The sequence below is a fragment of the Mesocricetus auratus genome, unplaced genomic scaffold (assembly GCF_017639785.1).
Source record: "Mesocricetus auratus isolate SY011 unplaced genomic scaffold, BCM_Maur_2.0 Super-Scaffold_6730, whole genome shotgun sequence".
NCBI classification, from domain to species: domain Eukaryota; kingdom Metazoa; phylum Chordata; class Mammalia; order Rodentia; family Cricetidae; genus Mesocricetus; species Mesocricetus auratus.
This window is the reverse complement of record NW_024429184.1, coordinates 66337171-66356556: the sequence shown is the minus strand read 5'-3', so window position 1 is coordinate 66356556 and position 19386 is coordinate 66337171. Positions and strand designations below refer to the sequence as shown.

General features: G+C 47.7%; 2 protein-coding genes across 3 annotated transcripts in view; both read left to right on the top strand.

The window, feature by feature from the left end:
- Positions 1-1032: 1032 nt before the first annotated feature.
- Rrs1 (ribosome biogenesis regulator 1 homolog) lies at positions 1033-2659 on the top strand. Its single transcript, XM_005066743.4, is given in 2 exon segments — positions 1033-2077; positions 2079-2659. Coding segments are annotated over 2 exon segments (1152 nt in total). The 5' UTR covers positions 1033-1138; the 3' UTR covers positions 2292-2659.
- A 1050-nt stretch (positions 2660-3709) lies between these two features.
- The window catches only part of Adhfe1 (alcohol dehydrogenase iron containing 1), a 28573-nt gene continuing 12896 nt past the window's right edge, over positions 3710-19386 (top strand). The window contains exons 1-10 of one of the 2 annotated variants that reach the window (XM_005066744.4): positions 3710-3844; positions 7320-7357; positions 8778-8824; positions 9922-9975; positions 10128-10282; positions 10414-10610; positions 12419-12496; positions 13883-13988; positions 16830-16982; positions 18255-18353. In XM_005066744.4, the coding sequence (XP_005066801.2) occupies positions 3711-3844; positions 7320-7357; positions 8778-8824; positions 9922-9975; positions 10128-10282; positions 10414-10610; positions 12419-12496; positions 13883-13988; positions 16830-16982; positions 18255-18353 (1061 nt within the window). In that variant the 5' untranslated portion in view covers position 3710. Of the gene's footprint in view, positions 3923-7319; positions 7358-8777; positions 8825-9921; positions 9976-10127; positions 10283-10413; positions 10611-12418; positions 12497-13882; positions 13989-16829; positions 16983-18254; positions 18354-19386 lie in introns of both variants that reach the window. The other variant, XM_040741457.1, reaches the window with a different exon arrangement.

The window sequence follows — 19386 nt, the reverse complement described above, 5'->3', positions numbered from 1 at the left end:
GAAAGAATGGGGTTAGCAGCAAATCTGAGGAGGACCATTCTGACAGAATTTCTCGGAGTGACTTGAAGCTAGATGATAAGCATACAGGACCAAGACTAACCATGACTCCGTCATACGCAGAAGAGTTTGCTTGGGCTAGAAAGTTTGCCAGTGGAAACAACAGTAGATCTCGTTTACTGAGTCCGTCCTGTGTACCAGTTACTACTTAGGGTTTCACACTTATCAGCGTACGAACAAGACTGGGGTAAAATAGCCTATCAATACAGTCGATGGCAGGCTGTAACACCGCCTCAACTCCGCCAGCCACCGTGACTGCTGACTACAACTTACTTGGCTTTCACCGACTCTACGCCTTCTTTAAAGTGTATCAACTCATTCACCTTTAAAACAGTCCTGGATACGAAGAACTATTAAGATTTCATGATTTTCCAGGCCTAAATAAATACCCCAGGATCAAACAATAGCACCGCCAGAATCGGAGCCCAGGCTTTGCAACCTGCAGAGTTCAGCGTTCTTTCCAGAGAGGAATGCAAGTCCACGGACGCTCGCACCACTCAGCACAGCCCAACTGCCAGCCCTCCGAAGTCTCACAGCAATCAATCTTCTATACCTGCCTACGTGTATCCGTGGGCTGTGCCTCCGCTCACGCCTAGGGCACAAAGAACGGGCTCTGGCTTCGGGGGGCATTGCCTCCCCCAGGATGAGCGGATTAGCCAAACACCTTAGGACTGGATCTACCAGCAGACAATATTAAGCATGCTCCTAGGAAGCTAAGACGCCTGCAGCCCCGGGAGTTTGAGCAGCCCGCGTCCTACCGCGACCGCCCCCTGCCCCGCAGCATGCTGGGAAACGTAGTCCAGCCCGACCCAGAGCTTGTTAGCCTTCCTACAGCCAACCCCCAGCGCCAGTCCGGCTCACATCCGCTTACGAGACCGGGTCCCGCCTCTAAGCCCATCCGCTCTCCAATGCCGCCCTCTGCCGGCCTTTCCCCCAGCCTGCCCCTCGTGAGCCGGTTCCGGGTAACCCGGAAGTGAACGTTTATCTTCCGGATTTCGGCTCCGGACGTCCGCACGTGGTTGCCGGCTTTCGGGTGCTGCTGTAGACGGGGAGTCGGGACCCCCGAGCCGCGGCGGGGGCCATGGAGGGCCCGAGCGTGGAGGAGCTGCTGGCCAAGGCCGAGCAGGAGGAGGCGGAGAAGCTGCAGCGCATCACGGTGCACAAAGAACTGGAGCTGGAGTTCGACCTGGGCAACCTGCTGGCCTCGGACCGCAACCCCCCGACGCTGCTGCGCCAGGCCGGGCCGTCGCCCGAGGCCGAGCTGCGGGCCCTGGCGCGCGACAACACGCAGCTGCTCGTCAACCAGCTGTGGCAGCTGCCCACCGAGCGCGTGGAGGAGGCGGTGGTGGCGCGCCTGCCCGAGCCCGCCACGCGCCTGCCCCGCGAGAAGCCGCTGCCCCGGCCGCGGCCGCTCACCCGCTGGCAGCAGTTCGCGCGCCTCAAGGGCATCCGTCCCAAGAAGAAGACCAACCTGGTGTGGGACGAGGTGAGCGGCCAGTGGCGGCGCCGCTGGGGCTACAAGCGCGCCCGGGACGACACCAAGGAGTGGCTGATCGAGGTGCCTGGGGGCGCCGACCCCATGGAAGACCAGTTCGCCAAGCGGATCCAGGCCAAGAAGGAGCGCGTGGCGAAGAACGAGCTGAACCGACTGCGGAACCTGGCCCGAGCGCACAAGGTACAGATGCCCAGCTCGGCAGGCCTGCACCCGACGGGACACCAGAGCAAGGAGGAGCTGGGCCGCGCCATGCAAGTGGCCAAGGTCTCCACCGCTTCGGTGGGGCGTTTCCAGGAGCGGCTCCCCAAGGAGAAGGCGCCCCGCGGCACCGGCAAGAAGAGGAAATTTCAGCCCCTCTTCGGGGACTTTGCTGCCGAGAAAAAGAACCAGCTGGAGCTGCTTCGAGTCATGAACAGCAAGAAGCCTCAGCTGGACGTGACGAGGGCCACCAACAAGCAGATGAGGGAGGAGGACCAGGAGGAGGCTGCCAAGAGGAGGAAAATGGGCCCGAAGGGCAAGAGAAAGGGGGGGCCGGCCAGGACCTTCGAGCAAGAGGAAGGGCGGACCGCCGGGCCAGGGAGAGAAGAGGAAAGGCGGCTTTGGGGGCAAGCATCCCAGGTCTCCTGCTTTGGGTGGCAAGAAGAAAGGGGGGGCCGCACCAGGGTGGGAAGAGGAGGAAATAGTCTTCTTCCCGCTGGACCTGTTCTGCAAAGCCGGGACGGTCTGTGCTGAGGGTTAAGCTGTGCTCAGTGCAGGCCGCGGCCCTCGTTGAACTTGAGATGGCAGGGACAGGTTTGCCTCCCCTCGGGAGAGTCAGTGCGGGACTACGAATTCATGCCTTTCCCACAATGGAGACACTGACTGGAAATTAAGGACGTATTTTGAGAATATGACAATTAGAGAAATGGTATGGTCAGAACCAGGAGTAAGTTGACAGCTTGCTTTTTTACCTTGACTTTGGATCAGATTTCTGGGGTATAGTAGATGGGTTTCAGTATTTTTGCATTGTTTTGTAACAAATCTTGTACATTTATCAAAGCAGGGAGAATGGAGAAGACCAGTGTTTTACAAGTGTTGTAAAGGTTACTTAATAAAAGTATGCCGGTACCTGGTGTTGCTTTTAGCTTTTATTGTCAGTACAAGTTGTAAATGAAGCAAGAGACCTGGGTGCCAGTATAGAGTGTGCTTGAAGATACACAAAGTAGTTAAACAATGGTTACAGGAAGGCCACTTGTATTAGGAAAACTCAAACGTTCTTTTGGCGTTAACTATACTATTAAAAGCATAGTACAAGTGATGTTTTTCTTAAAGCGGTGCGCTTTGCCAAATGAACGTGTTACTTTACATGGTAAATTGGAACCACACTAAAAGGTAATTAACCTTGTTACTTCAGATACTTGTCGTATTGCTTATAACCTGTGTTTTTTGTTTAAGTGGCTTGGGTTTCAGTTTTTAGCTGGTGCTGGCCTGGAACTTGAGGACTTGTCTCCCAAGTGCTGAGATTATAAATGAGCAGCCACACCAGCAGATTTCATGGTTGTCACTGCCCTGGGTGTTTTTCCTTTATCAATGTCTTACTTTCATCTTAAACTTATCTTTACATAAATACCTCCTAAAAATTATTAACAGCAAATCCAAGATTGAGGGAGGGTGTTTTCTGTAAAGCGGGTGGCCACCCTACTCTTTGATCGTCAGTTGAAAGCAGTTTGGGGATTTGGAGTTGGGCTGTAGATACATTTCTAGTGTTTCATACTTATAGGGTAAGGAAAGCTCGGGCTGTTTCATAATGACAATACTCGATCGCTTGGCTCTGGATAATGTTCTAATGAACTTCACTGGACTTTACCATCTTCAGTGAGCTCTTCCACTGGGCATGGCAGATGGGGCACTGCTTGGCCTAAGTGAGGCTAAAGGCGTATTGAGAACTTTCTCAAAACTAAGACTGTTCACAGAGAACTACTTGCTTTGGGAGTTTTGATTGGTCGCGTTTTCGTTTGTTGTTCTGTTTTCCTGTGCAGCAGCTCTGGTTTTAAAGTCCTCACAAGACCCTATGGAGTTCTTGCCGCTGAGGCGTTTCCAGAGTTGGCAGCTGGGGCAGTTGTCTTGGAAAACGGGGTAAAGTTGGGTCAGGTGGCCTTGCAGAGCGAATTGGAGGCAGATGTTTTCCTCTTGGCGTCCAGCGCCAGGATTGGCCGGCAGTGGGGGTGGAGCAGTGAGGACCAAGAGAACCGCCATGGCCGCAGCTGCTCGCTCTCGGGTCGCTCACTTGCTGAGGCACCTGCAAAGCACAGCGTGAGTACAGGCCGTACCAAGCTCGCCGGTGTTTGGCAACCCCCGAGTGCACCCATCCCGGCAGGCAGGCAGACCCCAGTACGTAAGAATCCAGGAAAGCAGGACCACAGTTGGGCTGTGCAAGGCCTGACACCAGGGGATGGTGCAGTGCGGTATAGCTTGCGTTAAGAAAATGCTCCCAGAGAAGCCGCCTGGTCCCACACAGTGTGACAGGCAGTGTAGAACTTGACATTGTCCCTAGGACATTTAACGTCAAAGCAACACACGTATGCTGGTTCTGTGTGCAGAAACTGCTCCTTTCTGAGAACGCAATAATGGGAGGCAGAAATGCACGGGCTACCTAGGGATCTAGTAGGGGTAGACACTGTGGCTTATCCCAGCAGAGTTGCAGTTACCCTCTGACCTGATTCCTTCCAGAAAGACTGAGAGCGAGCCTACGTGAATGCGTGTGTGCCAGAGTCAGCTTGGGAGCCGAAGTCTGAGCTGATGAGTGGAGGAGACAGGCACTGGAGAGGAATTCTGGCAGACGGAAGAGCCACACCACAGAGGGAGAGTTGTAGTTCCAGGACCCAGAAGTGTAGTCTGGGCCGGCCTTCGTAGTAAGGACTGAGACATGAGTAGGAAAACAGCTGGTGCATACTAAGTGGCATTCAGTGCGCGTGCACTATTGGTAGCAGTAAATAATCTTTATGGTGACTCTGCCATACTGATTGTTATCCTCCAGCATAAGCAAAACATGAAAATAAAGCGTTCTGTGTCACATAGCTAAACAGTGACAGCCATGGGTTGAACTTTGGCTTTGCAATCCTTGTCCCCCAGCTTACAGTAAAATGGTAAGTTGGCATTCTGTGAACAACAGAGCTACTAAAGCCAAACTGGTGCCTGGTGATAAGATAATTCCATGGCCAAGTAAATTCAGGGAGCCACTTACTGTATTGATGTCTGTGCTGCTATGTAAAGCGCTTTTATTCGTCCTGCAAGAGAGGTAAGTACATTCTTAGGTGTCAAACCTGTGTGTTCACACTTAAACAAAAACCTACCATAGCCCTTAGGACCAATGTCACCCAGGACACATTTGGGACAACCCCGTGGGAAGGGAATCGGGTGGGTGCAGTTAGCATACTCTGCCGGTGGGAACGGGAGGAAGAGCAAATGTGGAGTGAGTTTTGAAGCAGGTTATGCATATGGCTGTCTTGCCTGCCTGTTTGTATATCTGTGTTATCATCTTTTGTGCCTGGGAAGGATAAAAAGGGCATTTGATTCCCTCAAACTAAAGTTTCAGAGGGTTGTGAGCCACTTTGTGGGTTCTGGGAATCAAACCCAAGTCCTCTGGAAGAGCAGCCAGTGCTCTTAAGCACTCAGCCTTCTCTTCGTAAGGAAGTGCCGTCCATCAGGTCACAAAGAAAGGGTTCCTCCCTGGGGCCTCCAGACTACCTGAGGACTGACAGCAAAGGCACACTTATCTAGAAGAAGGGAAAAAAGGAAGGTGGGTTCCAGGCAGGGAAGTAATAGGGCAAAGTTCATGATGTGGGAGGGAGGGAGGAGAAAGGGGAGATGGTTAGTTTTTCAGGAGCTAAAACCCGAAGATGGAGTAAGAAGAGGCAGGGCTGGTCTGAGCTTTATTTCCCATGGAAGCAGCTTTGACGGGGTGAGGTCACTGGGAACCCCTGCCCCAGTGGGGACTAGAGCTAACAAAGGTGCAGCCAGAAGCCAGTTTGGAAACTAGGAAGCATCTGAGTGAGAAATGGCTGAAAGTGCACCCTGACGGAGACTGGGCAGAAACATCTGGGGCCTTGGTTTGTGAGACTACAAAGCTTAAGGGAGAAGGAAGGGTCAGACGGCTGAAGGCAGCCCAGGCGCAAACCGAATGTGTGAGGAGGGATGGGCAGAGGGAGGAGGAGAAGCTACGGTCCAGGTCCGCAGGCAGGGAGCCTTGGACCCCAAGAGAGCGCCACCTGCCCACTGGGATCCTCTGGAAGAGCTGTACCCGAGTTAGGCTGAGCCAGCCTCCATTTAAACCTGCACTTGGTTATCAGAACCCTGGATGACGGACTGGGGGGAGAGCAGTCACTGGAGGCCCCTTCCCAGTTCAACCACATTGAATAAATCTCTCTGCTTTTGACTCTTTAATTGGCCTATTGAGGACTGGCCTACTTAAAGCTGCCTGAGCTCAGGCTCCCATGTGAAAGGCTCAGTAACGAAGTAAGGATCCACCTGGAAGCTGTGACTTGACTTCAGGGACCAGGGAGAGTGCTGGAGTAAGGAAACAGCTGCAAATGTAGGCTGGGGGGCAGGATGGGATGGGACAGGACGACGGGACGGAACAGGACAGGAGGAGGGAGCTGAGGAAATCAGCACAGGTGAGGACAAAGCGGGAACCCCCGCTAAGGGTTACAAGTGAGTTATTAGTCTTAGAACCTAAAATAGCACAAATAGTGGGAAGGGCAGCCGTGTCCTCGGCATTATCTCGGATGTCTTTCTTCCATGTGCTTCTCGTGTCCTTAGAAGGTTTGATTCGGGGCAGGTTTTGGAAAGAAAGCTAACTGTCAGCTGGGCCTGGGCCTGACCACCTTTCCTGTGCCTGCAGGAAGCAGGTGGCCACTAGGTGGCAGCCTTGCTTTGCATTTTGTCTTGACCTCACGAAGTTCTGACATCCTGATACCCACTGGGGCAAAACCACCCTTTTCCTCCCTCTACCTTTTCCCTCCTTGGGTGTTCCAATTCCAGATTTGAATTTTGGCGCGGTGGGGAGGAGGCTATGCAGTCCCGCCGACACCCGCTATGGCAAGGTCCTGTGAGTCATAAAGAAACAAATGAATATAGGAGAAACTGAAGCCAGAAGGAGGGACTGTCCAAGAAATAGCGCATGTGGCAGGGAAGGAAGCCTCCAGAAAAGAGAACGTGGCAAGTGCATGGGCGAAGGACTTCAGGAAGGAGAATGTGCTAGGTGTGTGTGCTATAGAGACAGGACCGGCTCTCAGAGCCGGGGGCTGCAGGACATGAGTAGCTGACCCGGGAAGCCAGTGGGCTGAGAGCTTCTGGAAGCTCAAGCGCATGACCAGTTTGAGGATAAACTAAATACCTTGAAGAAGCCAGAGAAAGTTTCCAGGGTTGAGAGCGGAGTGAGAAGAGTCACGTGGTTCAGTCAAAGCCCCTGACCTGTCAGGGCTGGAGCCTCCTGAATCCAGGTCCCACGGTGTGCGGTGTGTGTGTGCCCTCAGAGCTGCCTGCAGGCCTTGCCTCTTCAATAAATACCCTCAGGAAAAGGATTGCCGGTGCTGACAGACAAGACGTGGTCCATGGGCTGGCTTTTGTCTTTGGTGTTATCTTGAGTTTGGAGTTTTTGCTGCTTTCTGTTCTTTACTCTGCCAGCTGTGGCCCCATTTAGTCCCGGGGGTAGAATGTAGTGTAAGTGTTACTTTAAGGCTTCTTGTTTCCTGCTTCTGTTTATATTTTCCTTTCTTCTTGTCCCTAGATGCCAGTGCCCAACTCATTCTCACACTTACTCCCAAGGTAATGCATTTGAGTTTTTACTTCAGCTTCGGTTCTGCTTTCCACACACTAGCCTGTGTATTAGGGTCGGCTGTGGAAAGGGGAAATCAAGGCACGGGGTGAGTAAGCTGATGAAAAAAAATAGCGTCTCTCACCGTCACACCGGCAATACATAGCTCCAAGCGTGCCAGGCTAACTGAGTGCATGATATTTCGTGCTATTTATGCTTTCAATTTAAAATACAATATTTTTCAAAACTGAAAACACACTTAGGATATTTTAAGAACGCTTAGGTTCTTCAAGAACAAGACTTTGGGTTAAAAGACAACTCTAAAAGCTAAAGTAAGGTGATTGCTAGAAGGAAAAATTTTGCCCATTATCCATTTTTAAAATAATCTATTTCTTAATCATTAAAAGTAGTAACAAAAGCTTTCAGCTGCCACCACCTTAGTCCTTGTCAGACTCCATGGTCCATAAAGTTCACTGTAGCTCCCACCTGTCCCCAGGGTGTCACATGAATTATGGATTTTCTTCTTGGAAGGAGGTAAGCTATCCAGAGGCAAGGTCACCCCAAGCTTGCTCCTGAGAAGTAAAAGGAGGTCACCACCAGGGCCTTTTCCAGCTTTGTAAGAGGTTCCCCCTCCAGGCAGGTGGGGCCTCTAACCAACAGCCATGAAGTGGAACCAGCTTTAAGGCCCTTGGGAAAACAGGCACAATTTTGTGTGTTCCACTGTTGTGCTGATCTTTTTTGGATTTTTTTCTTATAGAAATAGCTTAGAGAGAACTCTGTCTTACTCTTTGACCTAAACTTTAGCAGTAGAAGTAGCAGCGACACTAGCAGCCTTAGAGTTGTCAGAAAAGTTTGGATGTTAATAAGACGTTGCCTTTGCACTCAGGGAACAATGTGGTGGTATTGGTGGTGGTGGTGACTAGTTCTGGTGTCTTTTTCTTTAACAGAAAAAAAAAACAGGTAATACAAATTATTCTTTTGGCTTTCCATTATCTTATGGCTGACCAGAACTGATTATAGATAAGTAGATTAAGAGGAGAGATAAGGGCCCAGGGAGATGGCTCAGCAGGTGAGGATATTTGACTGGAGTTAGATCCCCAGACTTTTCATGGGGATGCACAGTCACCATGCACGCACGCACATGCTCATACACAGCAATAATAAGTTCTTAAAATACGAAATTCATTGATGGCACCCTGTTGCCCCAATATTACAACTAACTTTATACAGAAATTTTAAGTCAGTTTGTGTGCTTTTTTTGTAAATATTGATTTACACTTTATGTACAACCATGAAATGCTAAAAAGGTAATATTTCAGGAAGATATTTATGTTCATGGCTGGATTCTATTAACAACAACAACAACAAAAAGAACAATGATTTAGGCTTATTTTGTGATGTGTCCTTTGATACAATTCTCTTTACTTCCAGCCCCCGGACTCTCACCTTCTGGAAAAACAACAGATTATGCATTTGAGGTAGATTTCATCAATTCATTCTTTCTTTTATGGGTGGCCTGAAAAACAATATAGTATTCGCTGATGCGTTAGTATTTCATCTTAAATCTGTTGTTAACTGGTGTTCTACAGTCTCATTCTGATCAGGCACTGTACAGCAATGTGCATTTGAAGATCGTGGAATATAGTTTGGAAACAGGAATAATGTTTAAAATGCTCTCTTTTATGTAGTTATTAAAATATGGCAAACCCCCAGTTCTGCAGACTGTCCAAATTCTGTGTGTTATATATTGAGTCTCTGAAAATTTGCCCTGGGCCTTATTTAACAAAAGAAGTCATCTTTTGGAAGAGTGAAGGAACAACTTATTCTGATGCAATTTGCCATGCTAGTTACTTTAAGTGTTTGTTTAACTCCTGGCCCCTCCTGGTTTAGGAGTTATAAATTAGAAGGTCACTAGGCGCCCTCTGACAGCCCAAACCACAACTGATTGCTGATGCTTGAAAACTGTGTGGCGGTTTCTAGATCATTTGAGAGTGAGAAGAGATACAAATGACCCTCTCAGGTTTTTTTAAATCTGTATTTTAAAGAGTCATTAACCTTTTTTTTTTAAGAAAGAAAAGAAATCTAAGCTTGTCGTGAATCAAACTGCGGTTGTTTTGTTTAATTGAAAAGTGGCCTGTGTGCATTAGTGTGAAAGCTCTCCTTTTGTGTGCAAACACAGAGGTCAGTGGGTCTCTGTTTTAGAGTCCAGCCTTCAACAGAGCGCTCCTCAGTGATGATGGTGAGCGGGAGGCTACATGGATAAATGAAGGGGCAAACCCTGCCGAACAAACGTTTAAGTTGGAAAGTAAGAAATTGGAGAGTTAGTTTTGATGGAGAGGTTAGGGAAGACAGACATTTGAAGCTGAAGGAACAAGTGGGAATTTATTGTGGGTTTGGGAAAAGACAAATACGCGATTTCAGTGTGACTGGAGCCGAGGTTTGCTTAAAGAAGCTGGGAAACTGGAAGGTGAGAGACCTGGAGGGCCACGCTAAAGAGCGGACCACTTATTCTCTAAACGATGAGGAGTCATTCTGGGTTTCAGCAATACACCTAAATCTTCTTTCTCTTTTTCAGATGGCTGTTTCAAATATTAGATATGGAGCAGGGGTTACAAAGGAAGTGGGCATGGCAAGTATTTGAGATGTCTGTAGCCTCTGACTGTCTTGTAAACACGAGCATTAATGGACAGTAATTGAATTCTTTGTTCTTAAACCCTCCCAAAGTATCTAGCACAGGGCTGTTGTACTCAGGCCTAACTCATGAGTTAACTTTTACTATAGGATCTACAGAATATGGGAGCTAAGAAGGTTTGCTTGATGACAGACAAGAACCTCTCCCAGCTCCCTCCCGTACAAACAGTTATGGATTCCCTAGTGAAGAGTGGTATCAGCTTTCAGGTTTATGACAGCGTGAGGGTGGAACCCACAGACGGAAGGTAAGGTCTTAGTGAACTTCATAGTTATGTAAGCAGAAGCCAACAAAAATGGCTGCTGTTGAAAATTTGTCCCAGGCCTTATTTGACAGCATGACAGTATATATATGTACTTTTGTTTTCTGTTCTCTAAGCTTCATGGATGCGATTGAATTTGCCAAAAAGGGAGCCTTCGATGCCTATGTGGCTGTGGGTGGGGGCTCCACCATGGATACCTGTAAAGCCACTAATCTGTATGCGTCCAGCCCTCACTCTGAGTTCCTTGACTATGTCAATGCCCCCATTGGGAAGGGGAAGCCAGTGACTGTGCCTCTGAAACCTCTGATTGCAGGTAAACACTGCTCATTTGCTTTCTTTTACAACTGGCCGGAAGGGAGGGAGAGAGAGGAGAGAGAGGAGAGAGAGACAGAGAGAAAGGAAAGAAAGGAAGGAAGGAAGGAAGAAAGGAAGGAAGGAAGGAAGGAAGGAAGAAAGAAAGAAAGAAAGAAAGAAAGAAAGAAAGAAAGAAAGAAAGAAAGAAAGAGCCCTGTGTGCTATGCCAGCTATTAATTTCAAAGTCTACAATTCCAGAACCTCTGCTTTGTTCGTTTTAAATCAGTGCATTAATTAGAGAACAAAGCAGGCATCAGTTGCGTACTTGAAAACTCTGGCCTTCGTCATTGCACAAATAGACAATTTGGGTCAGAGGGAGGAAGCTTGCAGTTTCAGGCATGATGTCACTGTGTGGAGGAGGAAAGATCCTCATTGACATTTGGTGGGTCCCTCTGTTGGCAGCCTTGTCCCCAGACCCATCTTCTTTGTCTCATCTCCCAGACACCAGGGAGTTTGTGGAGAACAATTGCTGTTTTCTCTCAGCGGCTCGACCCTTTCTTGCATATAACGGCTCTGCAGCTGACCTGAGGCTTTGTGTCTTCCCTGGGACATGTGGCCAGCGTGTGCATGTGCCCAGTGCTCGACTCCAAACCAAAAATAGCTTGAACCTTCCACAGGGGCCTTGGTATTTTCTCTTTTCTTCCCTCTCATTCCTACAGCCGTCAGCACACTACTTACAGGAGTTCTGTAGTTAAAATACACTAAGTAGGAATAGGGGAACGTTATGTTTAAGCTTCGTCCCGTCTTCTGCCCGTTGTAAACAGCCATGGTAGGGACTTCAGGGAGTCAGTGGCAGATGAGCCGCTGTGACATGAATGAGTGATCAGTGGGGAGCAGCATAATTGGAGTCTGGCAAATGGAACCCACTGGTGAACCCGTGTCGGCGTCACACAGAGAGGTGATTAGTACAGTTTAGAAACTTGACAGAACTGCAAAACCACAGGGCCCAGCAAAAGCAGCTCGCTCCTGTGCCCATTGCCAAGAGGGAATAAAGATGTCTTTTAGAGACACGATGTGCTAGCATTCCTGCCCGAGGGCCTGGACAACTTGATCTCTGGCTCTAGCGAACCAAGCTTCCCAGAGCTCATCACTGTTAATATGGCACAGACTTCCCACACAGTGTGATTAGCATAAACATGTTAGTACTGACATAGATATCACATATGTATTACAACAGAGATCATCTATTCAACACAGTTGCATGTGAGCACAGATACAAACCACATATGTATAAAACCTTTTGCACAGATACAGAGCATGCGTGTTAAATATGCATGCATGTTAACCATACATGTATGTTAACTTATGTTCGATATAAATTCACAAAACACATTTCTACATCTATAGGTAGCATGCATATTAAACATACATTCATGTTAACCACACATACATGTTTATGAAGCCATGTATAAATGTGAGCAGATGTAGAAGCCATGTAAATGTTAAGTAGACCACATGTTAATACAGATATGATATACATTAAACATGCATGTACATTCAAACATCAGAATGTATGTTAAACATATATGTGCTAGCACAGATACAAATTGCATGCATGCATGGTCACAGATATCACATGCTGATGAGAACACACAGGGGTGTTCATGCAAGCATGGACCTCGCATGACTCCTCAGCACATGTTACACAGATGTCAGACAAACAGCAAGGTCAGAGATGCTCCTTTTCTACCATTGCTGAGGTGGAAGTAAGTGTCTCCACTGGCCTCTGTTCAGATCCCTTCTAACACTAGTATCGTTTTGTTCAAGTTCCAACGACCTCAGGAACTGGCAGCGAAACGACGGGGGTTGCCATCTTTGACTATGAACATATGAAAGTAAAAACTGGTAAGAATTTTATTCACAATTCTTTTGAAATTCTCCCTCACCTTTCTCCCTCACTCCCTTGTCTTTGAGGCTATCAGTTAGAAATCAAGGAATCAAGGGAACGCAAACACACATTTTCTCTCCGCAAGCAAAAATGTAAATGGGCCTTAAGCTTCTTGCTGAGAATTACCTGAAAAGTCTTTCAAAACGCCACAGATCTTTTTGCATATATATATTTTTATTCATGTGTGTGCATGTGTAAATGTATTCCACCACTGTGGGAATGTCTTTGGGGACTAGAAGGTGTCAGAGCCCCTGGAGCTGGAGTTATAGTCAGTAGTGAACCCCTTGACCTAAGAGCAATAATTGCTCTTACCCACTGGGCCATCTCCCTAACCCTGAATGCCATGAGTTTTAATAGGCCATTGTCCTGCCCATATGAGTGGTTAAAGCAATGATAAATGGGTGTTCCCTTTCTTTGACATTTTGTAACATTTTAAATCAATTTATCAAAACATGACTTTGCACAATAAGATGCATACTTTTCAAGATATTTCTAACAGCAGCCAGCAGATTTTAGACATTCCCATAACTCCACAAAGTTGCCTCACGATCCATCCCAGCCAATCCCTACAGACCCATCCCCACCCCACCTCAGGTCTCTTTCCCATCTCCTTTTCATTTGGGGGCCACCCCTTGACTCTTGGCTGTTGTGGGAGAAATGACCCTCCCCTTCGTTTTGGCTCAGTGTACTTCTCCTGGCCTCTATAGCAAAATAAGCTAATGTTCAACTTCACATTTAAAGTAACTTCTTCATTTTAATTACATTCCATGACCCTTGGCATTGTTAACAAAAACAAAAGCAATCAACATTTACTTTTAGTCTTCGGGTTTTAAAAAGCTCATATGCATATTATCTAATCGTATTCTTACAGCTTCAAGTGTTGTTGTTGTTGGTGGTGGTGGTGGTGGTGTGTGTGTGTGTGTGTGTGTGTGTGTGTGTGTAAGGCCTAATCTTAGGATAACTCCGAATGGTTAAGTGACTTGTCCAGTGTCACCTACCCAGGTGTTGGACAATGGCCAGTGACACGCCAGTAAACGTTTGAGGTTGAGTAAGAAATGAACCCTGGTGTGTGGTTCTTGTCAGCTTCTGTGTCGTAAGTACTGCCAGCAGGACTGGCAGTGTCACTCCTCCAGGCGGCTGAAAGAGCTCCTCAGACCAGCTCCTGGGATCTGGGAAGCCAGCCAGCGCCACTGAAAGCAGAGGTTCTGGCCTCTTTCTGCCGCTCCTTGCCTCACTACATGGAAATGAGCCTTTTCTCGTATTTTTGTTTTTAACTTTGTTGTCCTAAGGTTATTTTTCAATGGTGCCACGCCTTTAATATACTAAAATTCCTTATGTTTTAGGCATTGCTTCACGAGCCATCAAGCCCACGCTGGGACTAGTTGATCCTCTGCACACTCTCCACATGCCTTGTCAGGTGGTTGCCAACAGTGGCTTTGATGTCCTTTGGTAGGTATCGGTGCCACCTGGAGGGGCTTTCAGGGCTGGTCTGTGAGCGGTACTCTGCCACCCAAGGAGCTTGATGACTGACACCATATAGCGCCCCTCATATTGGCTGCCATTGTCCCCTCTCCTAGACAGAAATGTCGACAACTGGATGCAGTCGAATTGGAGCCCACAAGCCTACCTCAGGCAGACCACTCCACCCTAGACAACATCTGTGGTTAGGGCCACAGATAAAGGGTCAGTGTAAGATGACCTCTGGACTGCACCTGTCTCTATGGCCACGCAAGCCAGAGAAGGGTTGAGGCTGCAGCCAAGGGAGGTCAGTAAGGAGGGCTGGCCAGTCTCCACGGTGCAGGACCATCTGTGTCCCCACGGTGCAGGACCGTCATGTGTGCTCTCAGGACCTCGCACATCACCTCTCCGCAACACTGCAATGTGAGACTCACTAATAGAAAAGGAGGTTGGGTTCCCAGGGTTTGGGAACTTGCCCAGGCTCACCCTAGGCTCCTGTGGTTTTAGCTGGGACGCGCCAAGATCCCATGTGTATATCTGCTGCAGATCCTATTCCTACGCTAGGCCATCGTTGCCAGTGTCCTCGAGGAGCACCCCAGGTTCTTCACTTTCAACAAGTCTCAAAGCACCACAGTTCATGCACTGGTGCAAGAACATTTTGCCACATTTTTGTGTCCTTGAAATCAGAATATTTTTTTCTTTTTTAATTTTGAGATAAGGCTCTCTGTGTAGCACTGACTGTCCTGGAACTCACTGTGTAGACCAGGCTGGCCTCAAACTCATGGAGGTCCACCTGCTTCTGCCTCCTGGGTGCTGTCAGAGCATACCTTAACATCTGTAACTGGTGTGTATTTTTTATTCTGGAAGTGTGTTTCAAAAAACTGCCTCTTAACATAGGCATCTTACAATGCGTTCATCGGTGCCTTTTTAAAAATGGTGGCACGTGAAATGGGTCAGCACCACAGCTTCTCCTGCATCACCACCTCCTCGGGAGGGAGCCGGACTTGGTGTCAGCACCCCTCTTCTCTCATAAGCTTCCAGAATATGCACACACAACTCTGTGTTGTGGGTTGAGTCTGAAAGCGTTTGAACACCTGGTCCCCAGCCATTGGTGCTGTATTAGAAGACCATGCAACCTTGAGGAGGTGGAGCCTGGCTGGGGCAGACTTTGGGGCCTTACTTGCCGCCCTGTTCTCTGCTTGCTGATGCGGTCAACACGCTAGACGCCCTGCCCTAAGTCCTGCTTTGTGAGCCTGGTTTCCACCACCATGCCCTTCCTTTGCCCATCTGCCCTGCTGCACTGTGAGCTTGGTGAGGCCAGGGTCACCTTACTCTCCTCCCTGGCACTACTCTCAGGGCGTGTGACTGTCATCTCACAGGTACCCACCGCTGTCGAATGATGCTCATATGAGCCAGAAGTGACCGTTACTCTGTCTAACCCCTGGTCTGTGTTCCTGACTGTGTTCTATGGCCTAGACAACTGTCTGACTCCATCCTGTTCAGTATTATTACAAATTTGATGAGAGGTCTCCCAATTGCTTAGAATCAATGGAAATAAAGTTACTCTCCCTGGCAATAAAGTACATAATGAGTCTACCACAGTCCAGGCAATAATGTCTAAGGGGTGACTCGGTCCCAGACCTCACTGTCTGAGGAGGGAGTGGGACAGAGGGAGATGGCCACAGTTGCTTGTGTTGGCCAGCTCTCTATCACTGTGACAAGATACCTCAAATAATCACCTGAAAAGGAAGGCAGGCTGGGGCTAAAGGGAGGGCCCAGTGCTTCAGAGCACTGGCTGCTCTTCCAGAGGACGTTGGTTCCATTCCCAGCACCCACATGGTATCTGTAACTCCAGTTCCCAGCCACCTGACACCTCCATATAGACACAGCAACAATGAAATAAGTCATTTTTAACAATTTAAAAGGAAGAAAGGTTATTTTGGCTTGTGGTTTCCATAGATCTATGGTCACTTGGCCTTACTGTTTTGAGTCTGTGGTGACACACTGCTTCATGGTGGGAACACTTGCAGTCAGAATTCTAAGAGGGACACAGAGTGTGGGGCTCCACTGTCCCTTCCCACACATGCCCAGTGGTCTCCCTTCCCTCCACCAGGCCTCACCTACTGAAAGCTTGGTGACTTCTCAAAAGGGCCTTTGGCTAGGAGCCTCTTTCACACGTGGACCCTTGCAGACCATGTCAGATCCAACCACTCACACTGCTCTGTCCTCCTGCTATGTGCACTTGAGTCTTGCACATCTCCTACAGTCCCTGTTGAGAATTTCCAAGTGCATTTTTCTTAATTTCCAATGATTTGTCCAAAAGGTGTCTTTCTGCTTCTCATGTGGAGAAGAGTGAATCCTTCAGCACTGGGAGCTACACCATATAGACTATATACAGCATATATATGTACACTATATCATTGTGTTCTGCTGAGGCCCTTGGACATCATTAGCTAGGTGCCTCTAGTTGCACCTGCAGCCGAGGCACAGGCCAGCAGGTGGGGTTAGCCCTGAAACATTTAGAATTAACCTTGAGTTTAAGGCACATTAAAAATAGACTCCAATATTTTTTCAGGTCAAGAATTTATGGCCAGGCAGTGGTGGCACACATCTTTAATCCCAGCACTCGGTAGGCAGAGGCAGGCGGATCTCTGAGTTGTGAGGTCAGCCTGGTCTACAGAGCGAGTTCCAAGACTGCAGGGCTCCACAGAGAAACCCTGTCTTGAAAAACAAAAACAAATCTAAATGTAGTTATAATCGCAAGCTTTGTGAGACACGAAGGGTGAAGAGGAAGCAATGCGCATCCCATGTATTTTAAACATTTTTCTTCAGCCACGCTCTGGAGTCATACACAGCCATTCCCTATAGCATGCGGAGTCCCTGCCCTTCCAACCCCATCCAACGACCAGCCTACCAGGGCAGCAACCCAATCAGCGACATCTGGGCAGTTCACGCACTGCGGATTGTTGCCAAGTATCTGAAGAGGTATGTCACCCCAGAGATGGAACAGACATTCCCGAGCTGTTCTGTGAAACCTAACGTGCCTGATGCTGACCCAGTGAGCGGACATGGCGACAGCGTCTGCTCCCCACGGCTGTCACTAGCGACCTCTGAAGGGATCTGAGGACAGGCAGGTGAAAACTGGACCTGTCAGTCCAAAAAGGCAACCGTTTCAGGGACAACTGGAGCATCTAATATGTAAAGGAAACAGATAAAATTTAAAAACGGTTTGCTTACCAATGCCCCCAAACTAATCAGACATAGTGGTACACACCTGTAACCCCAGAACTTAGAGGAGCCCGATACAGGAGGATGGCCATGAGTTTGAGGCCAATCTGTGCTACATAGTGAGCACTAACCCAGCCAGGGCTACAAAGAAAGACTCTTTCTAAACAACAGCTACAGCAGTGAAGGGGACATGTTTTGGAGCCTGAGCAGCATTGAGAAACACACAGGCATATGTTGGCTGTGTCATCTGTACCTCCAGGGCACGCAGGAGTCACCCATTGAGAAAACTCAGTGAACTAAAGTCAAGAAAAAAATGTAGCCACTCAGGAGACAGAAAAGACGGAAAGTGTAGAAGGGTTCCTGGGAAGTTTAAAAAGATTTAAAAACACAAACTGGGTGCAGTGGCAACACCAGGAGTCCCAGCTACTGGGGAGACTGAGGTAGAGGGTCACTCGAGTATAGGAATTTGAGACTAGCCTGGGCAATAGAACAAGACCTTATGTCTAAAAACGAAAATTTAAGTATTTTAAAAGTTGACTAACCTTTACACTTTTTAAAGAATACAAATATATAAGTATGCATTTTTACAGCCTGAAATGGCAAAAACGTATAGTTCAATTTGGACCAATGTCACAGAGAGAATGATGTCTAGGCTGGCTTGGCCTGCAGGTAGCCTGAGGTGACAGGGCTCTGGGTGCCCTCTGAGAATGCATTCACTCTGAGGCTGTTCACAGGTCACCTCCCTAGAGCAGCACTCACGGAGCTAGGTCAGGGCTTTGTGTCCCTGGCACCTTCCTACTAGCTGAGTGGCTGACAGCATGTTTATTATGCCCTTGGTGAAACCACTGATGAGAAAAATATGTTTGCCTTCAGTTTTCACTGAGAAGACAAGAAGCTGTTTGGGTAACCTGCCTAATCTTTCTTCCTGCTGAGTGACAGCCCCCCTTTCTGGCCTTTCCCTAAGGCAGCCCATTACTCAGGGGACAATGCCAGTGCCGGTGTGTTGCTCTGTATTTATATAATTCACAGGGCTGTCAAAAATCCTGATGATCTGGAAGCAAGGTCTAGTATGCACTTGGCAAGCGCTTTCGCTGGCATCGGCTTTGGAAATGCTGGTGTTCATCTGTGGTAAGTGAACACTCAATTTATTTTCTTAACTCAAGATACTGTTCCTAAATTTTAATATATGTATTTCAAGACATGTGGCAAATTTTAACTATGCTATACAAGGAAGAAACCTAAGATTTCCCAAATATTTTCTTAACTTGAATTCAGTTTATTGGGTCATGGAGTTTCTTATAACAGATTTAAAAATGCTATTCATGTACTATAAAGTCTACTCATTTGAAACATAGATAATTCAATAGTTTTTAGTCTATGCATGAAGTCCTGCAACCTTTAGTTTTAGAACAGTTTATTGCCCCCATAAAAAAATTCTCACATCCTCAGCTACTGCTCACCAAAGCCCTCACATCCCTCACTGCTTAGAGTCTACTGAGCAACTTTCCATCTCTGTGGAATTCCCCATTTGGGGCATGTCACATACATGAACACACGTGGTCCTCTGTATCTACCATGCTTTATTTAGATACTGCTAGAACATATTTCACTTCATTTTACCCCCAAATAATATTCTATTGTATGGGGATGCCACTTCTTTTTTTTCCTGAGACAAGGTTTCTCTGTGTAATCCTGGTGGCCTGGAACTCACTCTGTAAACCAGACTGGCCTCGAACTTGCAGAGATCCACCTGCCTCTGCCTCCTGACTGCTGGGATTAAAGGCATGCATCACCACCCTCTGGTTGAGATACCACATTGTATTTGACTTGTTCTCAGTTGGTGGACATTTGTTGCTCTAAATACTATTCTGTACAAGTTTTCATGTACATTTTTGTTTCTCTTACTTGATACAAGTGAATGGACCTTCTGGATGTACAGCAATTCTGTTTGAGAACATTGAGGATTACATAGGGCTCTGCTGGTGTATGAGGCAGTGGTTAGCATCAAGGTCTGGGCGTAGAAGCATGATTTATTATACCCAAAGCAAGGATACAAAATGTATTCGAGCCCGAAAATGTTCATCTCCCTTGGCCCACTGCTTCATTCTTAGGAATCTAGGCTAAATAAATTTCTATGAAATGTGCAATGGATTTCCTTATA